Here is a 23,012-nt window from a genome sequence, read left to right as displayed (position 1 = left end):
GGATGTTGTGGAGACTGATTACTGCTGACTCTGTTGACTTGTACATTAGGAAGAGCCAACACCACTCCTCAAGTTCACCTGACTCCTGCTAGCAAAAGCAGGCTTGAGTCACCAGCCCTAGCAACCCTTCCCACTGGACTCACTCTGTGGAAAGGCTGAAGATCAGAGATCAGCATAAATTCCTCCTAAGACAAAAAACAACTTTTGGATGTTTTAAGTACATGTTTCATGTGAATATCTTTCTCTTATAACCAACCTCTCTGTCAAGAATGATTTTTATCAATCATCTTGATCCGCCTGGAACCTTGACTAAAGTTTCCTATCCATCTATCACATCTTCACAGCCAAATTTCTTCAAAGTACAATCTTTATCTTTTATCTCTAATTCCTCTTGAATGGAGATCTTTCAAACAACAATAGTTAACAGCAGCAGTTTTTTGTGTGCCCTGCACTGTTCTGATCATCTCATCTTGATATAAATCTATTAGATGAATGTTTTTATTGTTTTCATTTTATAATTTTTATCTTTCAAATTTAAATTTTTAAAAATCTTTTTTATAGACCTTGCCTCACTAGCTAAGAAAAACAAAGTCAGAAGTCTTGGTTATAGACAGCAAGCACTGGGATAAGAAAAGAAAAAGCAACTATGTGCTGACCAGAAACCCCTGACTGCAGGAGGAAGAAAACCACTGAAGAAGCCCAAGGTCCAGGATCCAGTGTTCCAAGTAAGTAAGCCAGTGGCAGTACCCACTCTCTCCAATGTGGGGGGCTCAGGGGTGTGGAGACAGATAATAGAACATTCCTACTTCCCACAGGACAGAGGCCAGAGCCCAAGGAGGGAAAGAGTGAGAGAAAACACCCTAAGAGTTCCTATCAAGCACTGGTGCTGTTGTGGGATGCTTCTTGCTGGTTTGGATGACACTTTACAATCTAATTCAATGCCTCAGTTTCCTTCAAAAGCAGGGACTCACCAGGCGATGGTAGCACACGCCTATAATCCTAGCTACTCAGGAGGCAGAGATCATGAGGATTACAGCTCAAAGCCAGGCTGGGCAAATAGTTCAAGAGACCCTATCTTGAAAAAAACCATCACAAAAAGGGGGGCTCATGAAGTAGCTTAAGGTGTAGGCCCCAAGTTCAAATCACAGTACTGCCAAAAAAAAAAAGCAGAGACCCTGAAATAGCCAAGCTGCTCTAATTGCTGTGATGGTCACCATAGGCTTCCCCATCTACATCTACCACAAAGGACGTGGGCTGTCAGGGACAGAAAAGGCTGGTTGCTCTTCTTTAAGCTCTAAAATTGCTTAATGACAGCCTAGTGCTGAGGGGGTTTAATCCAACTGTGACTGTGACGTGTTGGTTGTGGTGAGCTGCTCCCTGTCCCCTTTACCCGTCTACCTAATGCAGGCTTATCTGAATGTCTCTCCTTCTGTACCTCACATACTGTGCCTCTGCTTCCTCTAACCCTACTCCAGCCAAAGTCACCAATGACTTCCCTATTCCTAGCCCAGGGCACAATTTTTAATCTTCACTTCCTGAAGCATAGTTGACTACTTATCTCTTCTTGCAACCACTTCCTTGAGTCATGACACAGCTCTCTACAGTTCTCCTTGTATCGCCATGACTTCTCTGTAGGTTCATCCTCTCCCTTTATCATGTCTTAGATGTCTGTGTCCTGTGGGTGCCATTCTTAGCCTCCACCCTGTCTCTGTGAGCTCTCCTTGGGCAATGAACATACTATCTTCTTTGAACTTCTACCTATAAACTCTCAATCTTCATCTCCCCAGCCCTGGTCTCTTCCTTTTGGATGACCCATAGGCATGACACACTCAGTATGCCTGAAACCAGACTCATCAACCACCTCACCCAGACCACCCATCCCCTTCCTCTTGCAGTCATCATTTCAGTTCCTGGTGCCACCATTAACCAGCTACTCAATCCAGAAACATGGGTTACCCCTATACTTTTTCTTTCTCACCCATCTCCCCATGTCCAACCAGTGGCCCTATTCTGTTGATAGTACTTCTTGCACGTTTCAACTTTTTCCCTCTTCCCTCTGCCCAGTATCATTGCCTCGTTAAGCATTCCTCACCTCCTGCCTGGTATCCCTCCCTCTACCCAGTGTGATTGTGTTAGGTACAAACCTAATCATGTCATTCAGATTTTCCAGGGGCTCTCATGAGGGACTGAAGAAAGCCCAAGCTTCTTAGTGTGCCTGGCACAGTCCTGTCTTTTTCATCTCCTGCCTCCTCCCGTCTTAAGTTTTCTCTTTAGTAATATTCTTGAGATTATAGAGCCCAGCTCACAGCCTGCTGGTTTATGCCACTGTGTCATTGCTCACCTGTTTCTTGCTTATCTTGCCTTCCTGTTTTGTTCACATAGCTCCTCCCCCAGTGTCTTTCCAGAACCCACTAACGGCATCTCCTCTGGACTCCACAGCACTGGGAGCCTACACTTCTCTGTATACTCTTGATATTATTCTGTAACTACTAAAGTGTCTCCAGTACGAGACTATGAATTTTTTAAGAATAAAGACTGCTTAGTTCATCTTTTTTACTTCTCACAGGCATATACCTGGCCTGTTATAGGAATTTAATATGCATGTACCAGATGAAGTGAAACAGTTGGTGTGTTCTTTGTTCCTTTCTTGCTACTGAGAAGGAAGGAGCCCTCCATCCATGTGAAGTATGTAGCGTTACCCATAGCACACGTACACTTCCCTCAGCAAGCACCAGACCAACCCCTCACTCAGCCCAAGCTCACTAGTGGCAGCCACTCCTCCAGTGAGTTTCCAAGTTAAGAAGGTAGAGAATAATTCTTGAGACATGTGATTTGGAGAGAGATGAGTTGGAGAGGTTGGAAGCAATTCTTGGAAGGATCTCTGGATGAATATATACACAGACTTCAAAAGAATAGTTTTCTGACATTACCAAAGAAGTCTTTGTAAGTCTTTGGTGAATTCTTTATACTTTTTCCTACAAACTCAGGTAGTATAATTTCAATGACAACAGAAGACTTTTGAAATAGACATAATTATGCAGAAAGAAGGCCAGTGAAACCAGGGTAACTCCACCTACTTATTGTTGAGTCTTCCTAAGATACTCTTAGATATCTACTTATTAAACATAGTAAGAGATAGGCCACAAGTAAGGATTCTCTCTGTCATTTCACTTTGTTTCTGGGATTTTAGCCATGAGAAGATAATAGAGTGTGATTGGGTTGGCTGATTTTTTCCTTTTGTTTTATATTAATGCTTGTCTAGACTACCTTGTTCTCATGGTTCAGCCATTTCATTACTCAGAAAAAATGCATTTAAAATATATTTTGCTAACAAGACCATCTTTACAAAATGAGACTCATTCTTCTCAGCATTGTGATTTAATGTTTTCATTTCCATAAATATAACTCGGTAATGTCTATTGCTTTTTAAGAGGTCAGCAAATAATAGTTTTTAAGTGTTAGTACACATTTAACATGAGTTATCTCTTTTTCTTAAAAACAACCCCTCCCTCAATAATGATCTTGTCAATCATCCCAATCAACCTGAAAGCATGACCAAGTTTTTCCTATCCAGGGAAATTGTCCTTTGACGTTGCGGGCCTCACTCTAGTTTTTCAAAGTAGAAACATTTGAAAACCTCTCTTCCACACAGGGGGATTCTGTATGGTTGTTCTAGGCCATGATGGTGTCTCTAGGCAGAAGAAGGCCTCCAGACTCCTCCCACCTGGACTTCTGGCTTTCTTCTCACTTCTGGCCTTGTATGCATTCTTCCTCCACTCTCTTTCCTCATTCTTATCCTGACTCGTTCTTGCCTTCCTTTTCCTTCCTCTTGTCCTTGCTCTCCGTCGGAACCAGGGGACATTGAACCTTAAAGGAGTTTCTTCACTGCTCAGAACTGCAGTTTCCTCCCCTGTTGACACTGTGCATAGCTCATGTGAAGTCGTGGATGAGAATGTGTTTAGCAAACTGAGAGGCAACACATCAGTGTCTGGCATGATCACCATCCCTCCTTCCATCATTAAGTGCTCACTTGTGACAACTAACTCCCTACTCTTTTATTTCCCATCTCCTTCCCTGGAGGTCCTTCAACTTAAAGAGGCCCTAGGTGTCACCAATTATATTCTGATTGTTCAGTCTCTTCCTCTCTAGTCCCTGGGTTTGCTGGAAAAGATATTTATCATCATTAGAACTGAAGAGTAAGGTGAAAATAAGTGTGCTCAAAGAAAGGACCCCATTTAAGTTCCTATACAACCATTTACTGACCTTCAAACTTGCAACTTTCCTTCATTAAGTTGTTAAAGGTTTCTTCATGTTGTAATCGAACTTTTCTTCTCTCTGAAGCCAGATTATATTCTACATGATCCTGCTCAGTTATAAGTATGACTGGTTTTAAACGAATCTAGAGAAAGAAAAATATTTATCTTCCATTGTCTTGTTAAATTATAAAAACACATGAACTTTGCAAATACAAATGATTACAACTTATATGGTTTTGTAACCCAAGTAAACAGTATTTATGGATATTCTCATTAAACATATTCTGGCTCATTTTTTTCTTAAAATAGTTTTAAATTTTAAAAATCAGCAGAGAATTATTTCTTCATGTGATAAGGTACATGTTTTGAAAGTCATCAGTGTTTATTTTTCTTGATTTTATAATTTTTCAACAGAACTACAAAATATGAAATTCTACAAATTATGAAATTATGAATGAGGAGGACCATGACATCTCTGAATTCTTATTAAGTATTTTTTTCTGGCTGGTGGCTCATGCCTGTAATCCTAGCTACTCAGGAGGCAGAGATCAGGAGAATTGCAGTTCGAATTCGGCCTAGGCAAGTAGTTTGCGAGACCCTGTCTCAAAAAAACCCTTCACAAAAAGGGCTGGTGGAATGGCTCAAGGTGTAGGCCCAGAGTTCAAAGCTCAGTTCCACAAAGAAAAAAGAATTTTTTTCTAGTTGTTGTCACTCTAGAGATGACCTGCGTTCAGTCTATTGAAAGTATACCCCTCTCCTAATAAATTTTGTGATTGTTTTCACTAAAAAAAAGGAAATAGAAGGAAAAAATTTTTCTGTCTTTTGCACAATTAAGACATGAAAGGGAGGGAATAAAGATACTCCAGAAAAAAACTATCTTGTACCAAGAGATACTCCCAATTTGGAAATTTCATCACATGGCAAAAACATTTATCTACTAAGCAAACTGAAAGAATCAATTCATCAGAGATCCATCCAGAAGCCTGGGACTATGATGCAATAACCCCAAGGGCTCAAGGTCCTACACAAATGCCTGTGTGTCTGGACTTCTTCTGTGTGAGAGGGCTGGGAGGCTCTGGGCTTAGGTCCAGGACACCTCAAGTCTTGTCTCAGATAAGGATGAAGTAAACTAGTGATTCATAATATATTGCTTAAAGTCCAAAGCTTTCCTGGACTGCCTTGTCTAATTTTGTCAGGAGCACATAGATTGACAGCTTATATTGGTTTAACTCTTTACATAGTCCTGTTTTGTTTGTGTGACCAACAGAGTATAAAAGACCAGTTGGGAAACTGTACCTTGGTTCTTGTGAAACCAAGACACATTGCATTTGTTTTAGTGATTCCTAACCCATAAAGTGCACCATGTGTGACTGAAAAAGGACCCTGGAAGCAACACTTGGAAGCTGATCTTCTCTGAAGGTAGCCTGTACCTTCTTTTTTTTGCTGTCCCACCTCCACCATCTTTAGTTAGCCTGCATGAGCACAGCCCACAGTCCTGCAAATATTCCCAAAGAGCTGCCCTGTGCAACTATTGCACTAAGTCTTTTAATTATTGCCAGTTTCATCCTGGAATGAACTCGCTTTGGACAGACTTTCAGGCAGTCCTCTTGGTTCAAACCAAACCATGACTTTTTCATGTCATTCTACAAGACATGCTACTGAACAAGATGGTTACCAACTAGAAAATGAATTAGTCTGGGGAAAGGTGCTTTATAATCAAGGTTATCTGATGTAGCCAGTTACGGCAGAACTTTGAGGTAGCTGACTTCCCAGAAAGGCTCTCAGCAGCCAGTTCTTCAGTCTCAGCAGAGACAGGACTGAGGTGTGACAATAATAGGCTTATTTCATATGCTCCTAAATTCAGAATGAGACATCTCAGCCTGGAGGAGGGAAACAATGGCCCTCATGCTCCATATGAAGGAATGGGATGGCAATGTGCAACTTCCTGTCAGATATGGAGTCTTTGCACCCACCCTCATAATTCTCTCATTCTTAAGAGTTTAGAGATTTTGAGAGATTCCAGAGAAAACAGAAAGGTTGGCAAGACCTATTTTTATGCCTTAGATTTTTATGAACATAGGATACCTGGGATGTTTTGTCAAAGTACAGATTCTAGGTTCCCACACTAGTGATTCTAATTCTGTAGCTCTAACATTATGGCCCAGAAAGCTGCATTTTGGGGTAATACAATTAGCTGATGTGAACTTTAGTTTGAAAAGCAGCCCCCATGGACAATATGAATTTGCCTTGAGTCATTTGTAATATTGGGCCTAGAGCGAGAGAAGCGCTCCAGGGTACAAAATTCTGTGGAGTCACCCATTAACCAGGAACCACTGTTGGCTAACCCAACTCTGGGCCTCCCAGCCCAAGTGAGGAGCAGCTGGTAAGTGCATCTCTGTTGCCATTCTCTGTTGGGTGGGAAACACTGCTTGTCCCAGCTCTAAGTTGGAGGCTGTTTAAGAAAGAACTCAGGCAGGTAGGCAGAGTGAACCTTTTGTGGTTTCCAAGTAGGACTAGAAGGAGCCACTGTGCCTACCTCTGAAGCAATCTTTGGAGTGCAAGATTTACATTTTAAAATGCTTAGACTTTAGTCTTTCATTCATGGGACCCCTACTCCAGGAACCCTAACAGCAATGATAAAGAAACAACCTTCATTAGTCTACATGTGCAGTGGAGTTGGCTCTTGACTGGGTGAGGCTGGGCAGCACATCAGGACCAAGTATCACTTTTAAGGAAGGGAGTTTTACTCCAGATGCCCAGAGCTTATTTTTCAACTTCAATAACTCAGCAAGTTGACATTTTTCCTTCAGGTACAAATCATAACATGCAACTACTTGCTAAATTTCTCCTGCTTTTTAAAAAATTATCTCAACTCAATTTTGAGTTATATAACCACAAAAGAAAAGGACTAAATCAGTATTTTTGAGGCTGATATGGCCTGTGGATCATTTAAAACTCAATACTTTGTCTTCTTTCATACATTGGGTACATCTTCTTTTCTCTAGGATCCTCTTCTCAAAGAACCATACTACTTAATCCTAGGAGATTACCCCAAAATGATAACTTTACTATAAAGCTTGATGAATAAGAAAATCTTGAGAGAGTGAAAGTCATGATAAGAAGAAATAGTTCTGATGCAATTATTACTATGTCCCTGACTAAAAAGAAGAGATATCTCTTCACATGGAAAATTTACCTTTTCTCCTCCGACTGGTTTGGCTACAAATGTTGAGAAAGCCACACTAACAAGTTTCTCAATGCCAGTGAGCATGTCCTGTACTATGACCTTGATACTGATCTAAAGGAAAAGAAAAAAAAACCTGTCAGTTATTTAGATAACAGATTCAATTACAGTCTTCAAAATATGGTTATGTACTTTGCCAATCCTGTCTTTCAGTTTTAAAATGAGATCAACATTTTAATTTATTTTAAGCAACACTATAATTTCAAAGATGTTTTATAAGACTGGACAAATAACGTTTTTCTGAACCATAACTCTTTTTGACCTTTAGTCTTGGCATTTTATAACCATGATATCATGGACAGAATTGCATCATGGTATTTGCAGGCTAATTTCTTTGTTTTGATTTTTGGGAGCAGTAAGACAGTGGCTGAGACACTATGTAGGGATTTTGTAATGGGAAGGATTCCCCTGTATGAAGAACCCTGAAGCTGACACCCAGGCTTTTCTGCGGTATTATGGGTAAAACTCAGGAGCTTGTCTTTAGATTCTGGTTAATAAGTACTTTCCCCATATCTCAGTCAGATAAGTAGTCCATTCTTCTTGGAATTATGGACAACCTTGGGCTCAGCACTGTGTAATCAATGATGAAGAGCATCCATTTCTACATCTTTACCAGGTACATCATGTACAAAAAGAATCAATACTCTATCAGTTACTCTAAGTCACTTAACTTAAAATGTAAATTGTATTTGCATAGTGAATCCTAAACTAACTAGATGTTGATTAACTAAATGGAAGCCAATTACTCCCAACCTGAGACCAACCCTCACCTACAGCTTTTCACTTTTGAAAAACAGGAAAATGAAAAAAGGAAATAAAATATCTAACAGTAAAAACAAAGCAACAGTTGTGGAGAGTTAAAACAAATTCTAAACACTCTTCTAGAACAGTTGACTGAGACATACACCATAAAAAGTAGGTAAAACCGGAATCACATTCCATGAAAAGAACCGGAAAACTGGAGAAAGATAGGAAGCAACTATTTTCTTCTCTTTAATCTTTTTAAATTATTGTTGTTGTACTGGGGGTACATGGTGACATTTACCAAAGTTCTCGCAATATATCATAGCTGAATTCACCTCCTCCATCAGACTCCTTTATCCTCCCTCCCTCCATTCCTGGAATAGTTTCTCCAGGTCTCATTTTTTCATTTTCATATGTGAGTACATAATATTTCAATCATATTTACCCTCCTACACCCTTTCCTTATATCCTCCCCCCTCTCACTGGTACCAATCTCCTGTTCTCTGTTTTTGAAAAAAGACATTTTTGTTTAAGATACTTACAAAGAGAGTTTCATTGTGACATTTCTATTTATATATTATAACCCAAATTGATTAATCCCTTCTATTTTTTCCCTTTCTACCTTCATTCCCTTCTTCTGGTGATTTCAGCAGGTTTAAAACTTCTACATTCATTCTTGCATAGAAAGTACTTCAACTACATTCACGCATAAGAAATCAGGCGACACAAGACTGTGAGCCTAGAGGCAGGGAGACAAATGAGAAGAGGAGAAGAGCACCGAATTTCTGAGGCTCTCAGGCTGAAGGTAATTCCTGGATGACAGTCAAGAAGGGGAACCTCATTTTGCTAAATTGAGGAGCCAGAAATCCAGGAGAGCAAGGCAACTAAAATTGTGGGGAATTTTAGAGGAATGAGCTACATGGAAAGAATTTGCATGTGGGGCTTCTCGAGGCTTTGGGTTGACAGCGATCTGAATGTGCACAGGGTGAAACTCACAAAGCCAGACTATAACAGCTTCTAAGAAACAAACAGCAACAGGGAAGATGCACCAGGAGCAATTCCAGGGCTCACAAAGAGTTCAGAGTCTTTTGAATTCTCTGCCAGCCAGATCGCACTGAATATACAACAAAAGGGCTGGTGGAGTGGCTCAAGTGGTAGAGTGCCTGCCTAGCAAGCATGAGGCCCTGAGTTCAAACACCACTGCTGCCAAAAAAAAAAAAAAAAAAAAGCATACGCAACATACCATTAAGACCACAGAAGACCTCGACTGAGGCAGACTAAATTATCCCATACTTGGATGAGGGATGAATTGCTTTCCAAAAATTAGTTAATCACAAGATTAGTTTTCACTGGAGGTAAGGGGAAGGAGGAGGTAGAGAAGCAGAGTTTGTGTAGCGGTTGGTTCAGAATAATTAAGAAATAAAAACCATATCGTGCAAAGGATCAAGAGCCTTTCCCTTTGCATGTTTACACTTTCTCTGTATCTTTCTATGTAAAAATATTGTGTGTACTACATTGAATTTGAGTGTCTAGACTGAGTGTGAAACACCAGCTCCTATTATTTATCTGTGAGTGTGACTACAGATTGAGGGGCCTTCTGAAATTCAGAATCTCATTACTGGCAAGTATTATTCTAAGCCTCCTTGGCCCTCTGTAAACAATGAAGATAAACACCAATTGACCGAAGTAAGGAAAGGCTGCCTCTTACCTCCATGCTTGTGCTGAATGCTCTGGTAACTTTTGCTATGATGGTTATAACTTGTCCAACTCTAGAAAAAAAGGAAAGTTCTCAGTAACCCTAACATATTTCATTTGTGACTTTCAGATTTACCTAACTGCACATGGCATAAAGCAGTTCTACCTTAGCAAGCTGATAATGTCCATGCATGGAGAACTCAGGTTAATGGTAACAAAAAAGACAGGACTTAAGGACAGGTGCTGATTAGTGTAAACCACACTTGAGATGGTAACTGAATCCCCCTATTTAAACAGAAAAGGATCTTGCAAAGATAGTGTACAAGGTGATTCAAGTCTGCAACAGATACTTTGGTTTTATAACAACTGTTTCCCCAGAGGAGATTCAGACAAACACATAGGCAAAACTGTACAAGTGATAATTATTTCTAAATTTACCCAGTAAATAAATGGATAAGCAAATACACAAACTAGCAAGCCAGCCAGCTGATTGGCTTCAATAGGCCTACTTGGGCTTTCAATGCTGCTACTTGATTCATTCACACCCTGTTCTTATTGGAACTCTAATTGATCACCTAAAGTTGTTTCAAAACTTTTGTGTTCATGTCTGTCAGTCACTTCTGATCCCTTCACCTTAGCAGAAACCAAGAGCTTGTCCAATTAAGCTCCTTTGATTTTATTTTCTTAACTTCCAAGTTGAACAGCTTTCTCACTGTCTTTCTCCTTACTCTCTGTTTGAAGAAGGATCTCATCAAGACCCCATCTCTTTACTGTTCGCTTGACTCCATCCCCTATTTCCCTGTCTTCCTGCACTATCAATCCTGTTCTGTCAGCTTTTTCCTCTATTGACCTTCAATCTCCATCCTTTCCTGAGTCTTTTTCAGTCTATGAAAATGTTGACTTATCCTTTTGAAAGTATTTCTCTCAAACCTATTCTGTTCCATGATTTTTTTTTTTTTTTTGGTCTTCTGCTTTTTTTTTTCTTTTTGTGGCAGTACTGGGGTTTGAACTCAGGGCCTCTTGCTCGCTAGGCAGGAACTCTACCACTTGAACCACTCTGCTGGCCCTTTTTTAGTTGACTATTTTTCCAGATAGGATTTCAAGAACTATTTGCCAGAGCTGACTTCAAGTGACAATCATCCTCATACTTGCCTCCTGAGTAGCTAGGGTTACAGGCATGAATCACTGGTGCCTGCCTTTTTTTTTTTTTTAATCTTCTTCATATACAAACTTCCTAAAAGAATCACTGATTTTTCTAACTCATACATTTAACAACTGTCTACTGAGTTATGACTAGCCCTTGGCCTTGTATAAGACAAGGCTGCTGACTTTGAGGAGAGTTCAGTCTTTGTTTGAGACGCCTGTATGTAAACAGATGAAATCCAAAAGATTATAAAAGGATTATTGACAACTCGCTAACAACAAAAAACCTTGTCATTCATTAAACAAAGTGCTACTTCTTAGTGTGGCCATCCTAGTAACAAAGACCACGCTTTAGTAATGCTAAGTGTAAATCAGGCACTGTGCTGAATGCTCTCTATCATAGATAATGTGTCACAAGCCGAGTAATAACTCCATGAAGTCAGTTTTTTTGCTTCCATTTCATTCCCATCAGGATTGGGCTTGAAAGGTGACATAGCCAGAAACTGGTAGGGAAGGGTTCAACCCTGGCCTCATCTGGCTGCAAAGCTGTAGCAAAATTACTAAGGCTCTTAGAAGGAACAGCAATTAATTCTACTTCAATCACAGTAGATGACTGTCCAGATACATTGAGGACAGTCTAGAAGGTGGATCAGCTGGGTTTACCTGGAAAGGGGCCACATTTGCTTACTGCCTTTGTGTGTATATTGCTACTTTATGCACGGTGTCTGTCATAATCTAACATTTCAGGCAGAAAAAAATGGAAATATATGGATACAGCTGTATGTTTAAGCAACTCATTCCTGTGTTAGAAATCTGAACAAATCTATACACTTAGTAAAATTATATTACTCCTTAGCCTAATTTTATTTGTTTAGAAGGATACATAACAACTCCCACATAAGGGACTTTGGCAATGGCTAATAAAATGACATTTGCATTAACCTTTGACTCAGTAATCCTATTTTTAGGAATCTATCTCAAAAATACACTGCCAGATGTGAACATAATCTGCATAAGCTACATATTGAAGTGTTATTTGTAATAGCAAAAACTGTAAATAATCAGTATTTATTGATGAGGATAAGCTGAATAGAGTGTCTACACAATGCAGTGCTCTGTGGATATTGAAAGGAATGATGAATATCTCTGCACATTGCTATGGAGTGATTTTCTAGATATTGTCCTAAGTGAAAACAGTGAAGTGGAGAAAAGTATATATGGTGTGTTGGAATTTGTTTTTAAAAATGAAAGGATAAGTCATAATAAAATAAGTAAAATGGTTACTTATATAGAGAGGGAGGAGCCTGGCTAGAAGTTAGATGGGAGCTAAGTTTTTCAGAGTCAAATGTATGTTTTCTAGATTTAAGCCTGGTACCTGTAAATGTTTTGAATTGTAAAACAAAATTAAATTAAAGTAAAAAGTAATCCTAAAAAATAAAAAACAAATGAACTTAACTATATGTGGAGTTGGTAGTTGGTTGTTGAAAATACAGTGATTACAGTTATGTTATATTAATTACAATTTTAAAAAGAGCACTGATACTGTAGAAATATATAGGGAAATATTTACAGGAAATGACTAGAATTTGCTCCAGAGCAATGCAGGCATGTGGGGACCACAGGAAGAGATCAATAAAACAAGAGTACGAGTGGGTTGTTTATCCTTGTAGCTAAGTCTTATCACTTAGGGGGTATGCTATACTATCTCTCTACTTTTATATGTGGTTGAATCATTTGTTTATCTTGAAATTTTCTACAATAGGAGTTGGTAAAGCTAACAAGCACCCTTACACATAAAATGTTTTCATAATTTACCATCTCTACTCAGCTGAATTAGTGTTTTCCAACAACCTATCGACACAATTCACTATCATAGAGATGCTTAGTATCATTAATTATCCTTCTAGTAGAGGAAGAAACCATTAAGAATTGGATGATGAAAAGCTTGCTATATCTAACATCACAGTGCACCTAATGTGGAGAGTTACGTCTCAACAAAACTAAAACTATGAATTTACACTTACAGTAGAGACTAAACGTAGACCCTGGGATTATTTTCTGATTAATTTAGATTGGGTCAAATGCTACTTGCATTGTTAAAAAACAGGATCACTGACTCCAAATGAATAAGGTGCCACAAATATACATCATAAATGAATGGACAGACCCAGAAGAAAGGAGGGCTAGAGTAATAATGCCACTTACCTAGCTGTTTCCTCAAACTGAATGTCATCCACTGAGGCTGTAACGCAGGAGACTCCAGCATGTTTTTCAGCTTTGAAAAGTAGGTAAAGATAATAGTTTATAGGTATGTTTTAACATTTCAGCACAAGGGGAAAGGAATTTAAGTAGACTTATTTTAGTTACCCATCTCCCCATTCATTAGAGCACCACTGTGCCCACACTCTGGATGATCTGCATTTATGAGACTTCCTTTGTTCTGTAAGTTATGTTCCTACTGCATGGTAATCACTGTATTTTCTCTTAAATTTTAACTTACATGATATGATCTTTTGAATTGTAATACCAACACCCCCAGAAAATCTGGTAAATGAACAGCAATTTTAGCAAGTTGGTGCTGATTTTGAGTATTTTGTCAGGTACCTCCCTTCTTTTGTTTTATAAATAGAGCATCAAAGCCATGTCAGCTGTGAGCATCCACCACAGTGCAGGGGAACTTCCCTGAGCACTTTCAAGGATTTAGCCAGTCTCATCTCTTGTTATTGCCAAAGTTACACCAATTTTGCTGAAGAAGAGTATTGAGTAGGGTGGGGAGAGACTGAAGAGGTGCTTCAGTTATTTCCATGTTCCATATCTGCACTTAATTTGTCCAGAACTGTTTTCTTTTTTTATTACTTGTTTTGCTTTGTATGAAAATACTGGAATTTATACTATTTGGGAAATATCTAGTGTGCTTCTGCTAGATTTGTTTTTGAGAAACAATCAATTAAAATCTAAATAGATACCATCATTTGTTTGAGACAGTCTCATTATGAAGTCCAGGCTGGTCTCAAACTCACTTTGTAGACCAGGTTGTCCTTGAAATTGAAATCCTTCAGCCTTAGCTTTCTGAGTGCTGTGATAACAGATATATATCACCACATCTGCTCATGACTTTTTAAGAACTCATAACCTCATTTTAATTTTTGAGACTTTACATCCTGGTGCAACACAATTGAAAGAGAGTGAATTTCCTGAACTTTTTGGAGGAGGTGTAGCAGATTACTATTACTGCAATATATTCATCGATATTATATTATTAATAGTTTATCATAATTATAATTACATTATTAGCAATCAATAATCCCAAGTAAAGAGTTAATAACAAGTAAAGAGAAGTGAGAAAATGCTCTAACGAGCAATTATTTAATACATTTTTCCCCGTGATTCAATTCTGCAGAAAAGAGGACATTCTAGTTTCACTAATTGGAAGGAACTGTTCTTTGACACATGCACATAACACGAACTGAGTCACCAGGGAACTAACCACAGCGAACTCTGTGAGTGAGCAATGGGGCAGGGAGGGTGGGCTTCTCAGCTGTAAAGCTCAGTGAAAGGAAGGGAAGATGGAAGGATCAGACTGTAGAAAGGCTCTAGGTGGGCTCAATTTAGGTCAGTGTATCAGACACTTGTCATGTTCTGGCTGATTTCTGGACACTGAGCTGAATCGGTCCCATCTTTTAACCAGTTTACTCAGGGCAGTCAGTGATCCAGCCTTAGTCTATGTACTTTTAGAGCTTAAGTTTTCTAGGTAACTTTTAAATATATGCTGTACAACATTGACTAAAGAGTAACTAATATTCATTCCAGTTGCTTGATATGAGGGAATGAGATGTTGAGGTTATTATTCTATTCTTATTAATAAAGTGTTATCATGTATAGCAATGTAAGGGTCAATTTTAAATGATTTAAATGATGACTAAAATGCAGGAACCAATTAATGATTAAATTTTTATTGAATTTATCAGGTGTCTACTATGTTTACATAGCACGATGCTAGACTGCATAAGAGATCAAGAAGAAACATAAACAGTAATAGGTACCACTTATTATTGACCAGGCACAAAGCTAAGTATTTATGCATGTCAATTACATGAAGTTTGTACTACTAATTCCACTTTACAAATGAGGACATTTAGGCTTAGAAAGATTCAATACATTGTTTTAAATAGTGTTTTTTACTACAGAAGCAACAGGAACTTTCAGAAAAAAAGTTGGGCAGATCAACCTGAGAAAGCTCCCAGAGAAGTTGTTGGCTGAATGTGGTCCTCAACAGTCCATATTCAGGAGTCAATAAAATAAAAAGAAATAATAAAAAATATGAAGAACCAACATCGGGTACACAACTTTTGCATGCAACTATATATGATTTTTTTCCCTTTTTTCAAGTGTGTCAAATGATATGAATTCAACAGAACCAGCTTGTGCTGGTTCTTGACTTTGATGTCCTTCATGCAGTATTTCAACGAAAGTAGAACCTAGAGCTATTTCTATTTCCTGAGGAATCTCGGAAGCAGAGAAGACAAATGTTTATGTCGAGTAGGAGATGATGACTGATAAAAGTAGTATAACTTTCATTCATTCATTTCTTCACTAATACTGATCGAATACCTATGCTATTACAGTGTCTCTATAAGGTGTTAGAAATATAAAACTGTCATGATCCCTGTTCTCATGGAGTCTAGGGAAAGAGCCAGAGATTAACTGAATGGGTGAATAGTAACAAAATGACTTTAGTGCTCTTGAGAGCACAGATTTTATGAGAGCCTTTACCTGAGGAACCAGACCTAGATGGGAAGTCAAGGAAGGCTTTCACGGGAGGGAATGCTTGAGCTGAGACCTGAAGGATGAGCTGGAGGAAACAGAGATGGGGGGATAGTGAAAGGAGAGCACGGCCAGCAGAGAGAGCAGTGACTGCGATCCTCCTGTTGATGGCCTCCGCAGAGAAAATGCAGGGAGCAGGAAGAGAAGGAGAAAGTTCGATGTGGTGGTGCACATCCAATTGTATATATATATACATATATAAAGGCTTTGCTTCATTTTATTTTTTTCACAAATGTATGATACTTTGCTCTTTTTTTTCTTTTATGGTATAGATTCAACCCAGGCCTCATGCATGGTAGGCCAGCTCTCCAACACAAAGCCATATGTTACCCCACTTTGTTCACTTTTCAAGCTTTTTTTGTTTTTAAGGTTGGATTATTTCTTTTTTCTTTTCTTTTCTTTCTTTCTTTTTTTGCAGTACTGGGGCTTGAACTCAGGTCCTTTACCTTGAAGCCACTCCACCAGTCCAATTTTTTGTGGTAGGGTTTTTTGAGATAAGTGAACTGTTTGCAGGGGTGACTTCATGATCCTCCTGATCTCTGCCTCCTGAGTAGCCAGGATTACGGGGGTGAGCCACGGGTACCCAGCAAGATTGGCTTATTTCTATTGCTATATCATTACATTTGCTAACTCTTTTCTCAGCCAACTTTATTCTACAGGCAAGGCATGCAATGAATTTTTAAATTTCAGATACTTTATTTTTCAGTTATTGAATTTCCATTTTGTTCTTTTCTATAATAGTTTACATTTCTCTACTGAAATTTACTACCTTTCCTCCCTTCCTGTCTTCCTTCCTTCCTTCTTTCCTTTCTTTGTGCTGGGCTTTGAATTTAGGGCCTTGCTATTGCTAGGCAGATACTCTACTACTTGAGTCACCCCCGCCCCAGTCCCTTTTGTTTTAGTTATTTTTTCAATAGGCCAGCCTGCACCATGACCCTCCTGTGTGTGCTTCCTGTGTAGTTGGCATGACAGGTATGCACCACCATACACAGCTTTTTTTTGAGATGGCAGTCTCACCAACTTTTTACCGGAATTAGCCTCAAACTATAATCCTCCTCAATTTCCACCTCCCAAGTAGCCATAATCACAGGCCTGGGCCGCTGCACTTGGCTTTCTACCTTTTCATTCTTTATAATCATATTTTCCATTACATCCTTTGGCATAACTGTATACGCTATGTTAAAATAGTCGACTTTCTTTTTAGAATGCACCATGTTTCCCTATTTCTTTGTGTGTCAAGTAATTTTGAATTATATACTAGACATTATCATTATCTGTTGTAGAAAGTATAGGTTCTGATGTGCTGTTTTAAAAAGTGTTAGTTTTGACTATTTTTTTTAAGCTGGTAATTAACTTCACTAAATTCAAACCATAAAACTCTATCTCCCTAGAGCTGGGCACAGATCTTTCAGTTGTTTTCCCTTTAGTTGGAAGGTTTAGAGTCTGTCCTATGCATACATGATTCAAGGGTTGCCAGAAATCTGGTCAAAGATCATAGATTTTAGGGCTCTGCCTTTTTGACTCTCTTTTCTGGAATTTTCCTCCTCATATTCAAGTAGATATGCTTTCCTTGAACCCTGAATGATGGTTCTTCAACCTAGTAAGCCTAGTGGATTTCTCACTAGTAATTAAATGGGAGAAAATTGAAGTTTTCCTTCATGCTTGAAGTCACTAAACAGCAACAATAACGACACACAAAACCCACAATAAATAAACAAACAATGACAAAAGCCAGAAATGGTTAGTACCATTCTCTCCTTTCAACTATTGACTTCTAAGTGTTCCAAGCCAAATTTTATACTCTTTTCAGTTTCCTTAAGTACCTTCATTTAATGTTTTGTCTAGAGTTTTTAATTTTTATCTGTGGGAGATTTTTTTTCTGATAGGAGATAGCCCTTGGTACAGAAAACAATGGGGAGACATGAACAAAACAGGACACAATCAGATGGGCATCTTCAAAAAATACTTTAGATGCAGTGTGGAGACAAGACCAGAATGAATGGAGAAGATCAGTTTGGAAGTTTCAGATGAAGCCTGCCAGGTAAAATGGTGGGCGCTAGAACATATGTGGAGGAGGAAGCAAGGTAGAGAGTGGTATCAGGTATGATGCCTAGGCTTTTGACTTGTACAAACCCAAATCTTGTTAAGACAGAAATAAAAACATCAATAAACAGGAACAAACAAACAGATTGGTTTCAAATATACAACTGAATTTTGCAAGTGGTTAAGATGCAGAGGGTCGGAAATGCTTAAAATTCATTGAGAGAAGCAGACGCCCATAATTATCTGAGCTTTACTTTGTCATCTTGTAAGATAAGGAAGGGTCCTGGAATGTATGATATTTAAAGCCCCTTCCAGGGTTAATATTTTATCCTAACATATGGTACTTTAAAATGTACATTTACTAAGTCTATATGTAAAGTCTGGCTTCCTTTTGTAAATGAAATTCCAAGTTGCAGTCCCATCTCTCCATCCATCCATCCATCGTCCATCCATCCATCTACCCATCCTTATTATCAGGAAGCTTTTATTTAGCATTTAGTGAAACTTAGCATATAGCTTAGCTTCTATGCTAATTGGCCAGGCAGAAAGCAAAGTGGTGAATAGATAAAGACACAAAGTAATTACAGATAATGCTAGGTGGTGTGAAGGAAGTTGGAAAGGACATCTCAATAAAAGTGATGAAAGGTGCAAATGGAAACAGGTAGTCAGGAAAGACTTCTCCGGGGAAATGACATTTAAGCCGAGGTGTAATTAGTGGAAAGGGCCAAGAAAAGTAAGTAGAAGCAAAGGGAAGGGCAGGTGCAGAGGCACATCCTGGCAACTGTCAGAGACTGGACTGCTGGAGCATATGAATTGGGAGGAGAGTGGTGCCAAACAAACTGGAGTAAAGACAGGAGTCATGCTTATGGTCCAGCCCGTGGTACAATGTGTCTGGGCAGCACAATGTTCTTTTCTTAATGTTAATGTCCTTTGGTGGAGTACCAGGTAACCATCACTTCCTAACATCCTACAGTGGACTCATACTCATCTCACAAGTAGAGGTTACCGGGCTAGTCCCTTTTCAAGTAGCATCTGTGAAGAATCAGGAAGGGTCTGGGTTTTACTTCAAAGGTGATGGGAAGACACTGAGAGGTTCTAGACCAGGAAGTGATGTGATGCGGTTCATGTGTTCAAAGTTTACTGTGGTCTCTGTGCAGATCCTACGGAGGTAAGATAGAGAAAAGAAGCCAAAGAAGTTCTGCAGGAGTGAGGGCTGATGGGCTCACTGATCTGAAGATGGGAGAAGTCAGCATGGGTATAGGAGACCCACTCCACCTGGCCTTTCACTTAGAAAACCATGTACATTATGATCTGTCATTTCAAAAAGCAGAGCCTCCATTGCTACATGTAAGTCTAAGTCAGATTCACAGTGGTCTGGGAGAGATCCTGAGGTCAAGACTATTTTCACAGTAACACTGAGAGGTTTTCTTTGTCTGCTTGGGTGGCCATAACAAAATACTGTAGACTTGGTCACTTAAACAAAAGACATTTATTTCTCACAGTTCTGGAGTCTGTGAGGTCCAAACCTGCCAGTTTAGAGCCTGCTGAGGGCTCTCTTCCTAACATGCCAGATGGCTGCCTTCCTGCTGAGGCCTCACGTGGCAGAGACAATGAAGCCCTCTGCTTCTAAGTTTTTAAGGACATTAATCCTATGGGATTAGGACTCCACCCTTATGATTGCTTTGCCTTTAATTCCTTAGACTTCAAAGCAGTCACACTACAGGGGTAGAGGTTCATAATAGGAACTTTCAGGAAGGCATGGAGACACCACTGAGTTCACAGTAAAGGGTTTTGTTGTTGTTTGTTTTGTTGCCATTTTTACTTTCTTTCTCATACAGTGCAGTTTTCTTAGTTTTCCTCAGACTACATAGTGTGGCAACAACAAATTGAATGCAGAAGCAAATCTGAGACGTGATTAATCTACTGAAACAAACATTAAAATAATTTGCAAAACTATAAGCTATTACCAGTCCTCTAGGTACCCTTTTGCTACTGTTTAAAATTTAGTTATTTTTCAATAAAAATGTAATGGGTCCTTTTTAAAATGAATTGAATCTTTTCAATGTGGTAAGTGTGGATATACTTGCGGTGCTGGGGATTGAACCCAGGGCCTGATGTTCACCAGCCAGGCAAACACTCTGCCACTGAGCTCCATCCCCAACTCTGTGGCTTTTGAGACCAGTGTGGATACAAGTAACCTACATAAACATAACCTTCTGGGGCCCCCACTTATTTTTCCCATGGGATGAAGGGGTGCTAACAGCCGAATATCTGAGAACAATGGTCTAGGTCACTGTCAGGTGGATGATCTCAGTTACCACCTTCCTTCTCCCACGCGGATCCTTGGCTCCTGCTCCGCGGTCCCGCATCCCCACACTATCACAGCAAATCCCCATCTCCTGGACTCCCCTGCCCACCCCCCCACCCCCCACCTTCACCGATCCCCGTCCTCCAGGCCCTGCCCACCCTGGCCCCGCGGCGTCCCGCAGCCGCCTGCGTGCCTACCCGCCAGGCAGGCGGTGGTGTCGATCCACTTGAGCAGCTGCCCCGCGCTCAGCTCGCTGCGGGCGTTGGTGTGGGCCGGCAGGATGGCCTGGCTCATGCGCACCTCGCCGGCCGCCGGCAGCTCCATGGCCAGGTGGAGAGAGCAGAGTCCCGAGCCGAGCGCGCCAGGTCATGTCCAGTCCCCCGCAGACCCGGCCCGACCCGCCCCCCGCTCCAAAGGGCGTGCTTTGGAAGGTGAGAGTTCAAGGCCCCATGGCGTCACCCCAGGACTAACGAGGAGGGCAAAGGAGGGCGCTCTTTGCCTGAGAAGTCAGGAAACAGCGGGGCTCCCCTGGTAAGAGGAATGACAAGGGCCTCTCTCTCGGTGCCCTGGAGAGAATCCGCGTGGACCTGGCCAAGCAGTTACAGGTGTCGGCTAAGCAAGTAAACACAGCCATCATTATCGGAAGAACTTGACAGACCGGGGTGCCTAGTGACTAAACGCTCTCCGGAGTGTCAACTGTTTGCTTTAGAAACTGGTTTTAAGAGTGCTTGACTTTTGTGATGTTTGTTAGTTGGTTTGGTAGTCGGTCTGTTGGTTTTTTTCCTGACTGTTGCCGCGCAGGCACTCGCAGTTCAAGTCGTAGTTCAAAATCCACCTTCTGATTCTTAGGATATTATAATGGCTCCAAAGATCATTTTATTACGAAATTATTTCCATTGCCAAACAAACCAAAAAAAGGGTGGGGGAGGCTGTTATGTGTAGGTGAATCAGAGTCACCCAAGAGAAGGCAACATTTTGGATTTCAGCTAGAGAATGCAAGATTAGAAACTGTCACCTTTTTACTGATGGGCCTAGAAGTCCCAGGACATGCTCTTCTTTATAGGAGACAAAACCTGGAACACAAGGTTCTGACTCAGCGGTGATAGCTCTTACACTTGGTAGAGCTGCACTCCCTGACTTTACAAAGCAGTTCATATTAGGGAAATAGTGACATCAGAAAACCTCCAGCATCTCCTAGATTCTGGGGAGCCCATTCATGGGTGAAGAAACAGATGCCTGGAGAGTGAGTTCTTGTGCCTGGCACCTGTTAAGGGTGCAGGACCACCTGGCTGCAACCCTGGGCTCCTGCCCTCCAAGAAACCTAATGGACTCTAGTGAACTGGGGGAGGGGCCAGTGTCTTTCACCTTTATACTTCTGGCCCTCCAAGCCCCAGGGAGACATCAGGATGGAGATTCTGGTAATTTTGCTCCCCCTTTAAAAGGTGTCTTATGAAAGAGAGCTGATAGCTTTCAGGATCATTTGTGTATAGGTTTCTTGTCCATATAAACATAAAGATGGGATGCATTCAGTTAGGCCACTATGAAGTTTAACTTTTATAAAAAGCATAAAAATGATTTTTTAAACAAAGGAATAAAAACATTTGCATCCAGATGGCCCCTCTTTTGTGACTATACATTTACTCCAGCGATAACGTTGCTATAATCAGATCATGTTTGGCACTCCTCTTTAGAAAATGCCTGTAGGGTTCTTAATGCCTTTTAAAATGTCCTCTGTATTGATAAATCATCACAAGTTAGGAATTAGTAGATTAGACAATTGCTCAGCATGTATTCACTCCATCTACTGATAACTGTAGAGGCATTTACAGAACTGGGCTTGGCCATGTGACTTGCTTGGGAAGAGGAAACTTCAGAAGGCACCAAAACACGTAGCTCTGCTCTCAGGAACATCTGACTCCTGCCATGGGAGAGTCTATGCCCAATCAGTAGCCTATCAGCATCACACTAGACTTGCACATTGCAGAGCCCCCGTCAGTGATGGTCCGAACAACCCACAGGCTTGCAGCCTTCCGCACACATGCAGCCTTGTGAACGAGACAGCGTATACCATTGTGATGTTTGGCTTGTTTGTTACATGGCAGTAATTAATGGTTACATGAGTGAGTTTTATTTATTAATATTGTAGAAAATTTACTAAATTATTAGAAATAAAGTCTGCATTTAGGCTGAGCTATGTTATTTTGACTAAGAAAGTGGTGATGAAAATGGTAATATTCATGAATCAAAGATGTAAATATAAGATTTGCAACTTTGAAGTAATAGATGAAAACATAGGGAAAACCACTGAAGAAAAAGGCATAGGTAACACTTTTCTAAGTAAGATCCCATTGCTCAGGAAATAAGAGCAAGAATTGTCAAGTAGGATTGTATCAAATTAAAAATCTTCTGTACAATAAAGGAAACAATTACCAGAATCAAGAGACAATGCACAGAATGGGAGAAAATCTGTCAGCTATTCAGTAGGTAAAGGATTAATATCCAGAATATAAAAAGCGCTCCAAAAATTAAACACCAAATAACCAAATAATCCAACTAATAAATGAGCAAGTAAATTGAGCAGTTCTCAAAAGCAGAAGTAGAAATGACCAATAATCCAGGTGACAGTGGCTCATGCCTATAATCCTAGGTACTCGGCAGGTTGAGATTGGAAGGATTATGGTTTGAAGCCCACCCAGGCAAAAAAAAGTTTATGAGAGCTCCCATCTCAAGCAATAGCTGGGTGCAGTGGTGAATA

At 40.0% G+C, this 23,012-nt stretch overlaps 1 protein-coding gene across 2 annotated transcripts in view; it reads right to left on the bottom strand.

Annotated features, from left to right (window-relative positions):
- Acot12 (acyl-CoA thioesterase 12) overlaps positions 1-20,626 on the bottom strand; it is a 44,493-nt gene extending 23,867 nt beyond the window's left edge. The window contains exons 1-5 of one of the 2 annotated variants that reach the window (XM_020157435.2): positions 20,455-20,626; positions 13,288-13,357; positions 9,953-10,013; positions 7,453-7,554; positions 4,264-4,399 (exon numbers count right to left, since the gene is read on the bottom strand). In XM_020157435.2, the coding sequence (XP_020013024.2) occupies positions 4,264-4,399; positions 7,453-7,554; positions 9,953-10,013; positions 13,288-13,357; positions 20,455-20,581 (496 nt within the window). In that variant the 5' untranslated portion in view covers positions 20,582-20,626. The remainder of the gene's footprint in view (positions 1-4,263; positions 4,400-7,452; positions 7,555-9,952; positions 10,014-13,287; positions 13,358-20,454) is intronic. The other variant, XM_074077194.1, reaches the window with a different exon arrangement.
- Positions 20,627-23,012: the final 2,386 nt, after the last annotated feature.

This window comes from Castor canadensis, chromosome 6 (assembly GCF_047511655.1).
Source record: "Castor canadensis chromosome 6, mCasCan1.hap1v2, whole genome shotgun sequence".
Taxonomy (NCBI): domain Eukaryota; kingdom Metazoa; phylum Chordata; class Mammalia; order Rodentia; family Castoridae; genus Castor; species Castor canadensis.
This window is presented reverse-complemented; position numbering and strand designations above follow the sequence as displayed.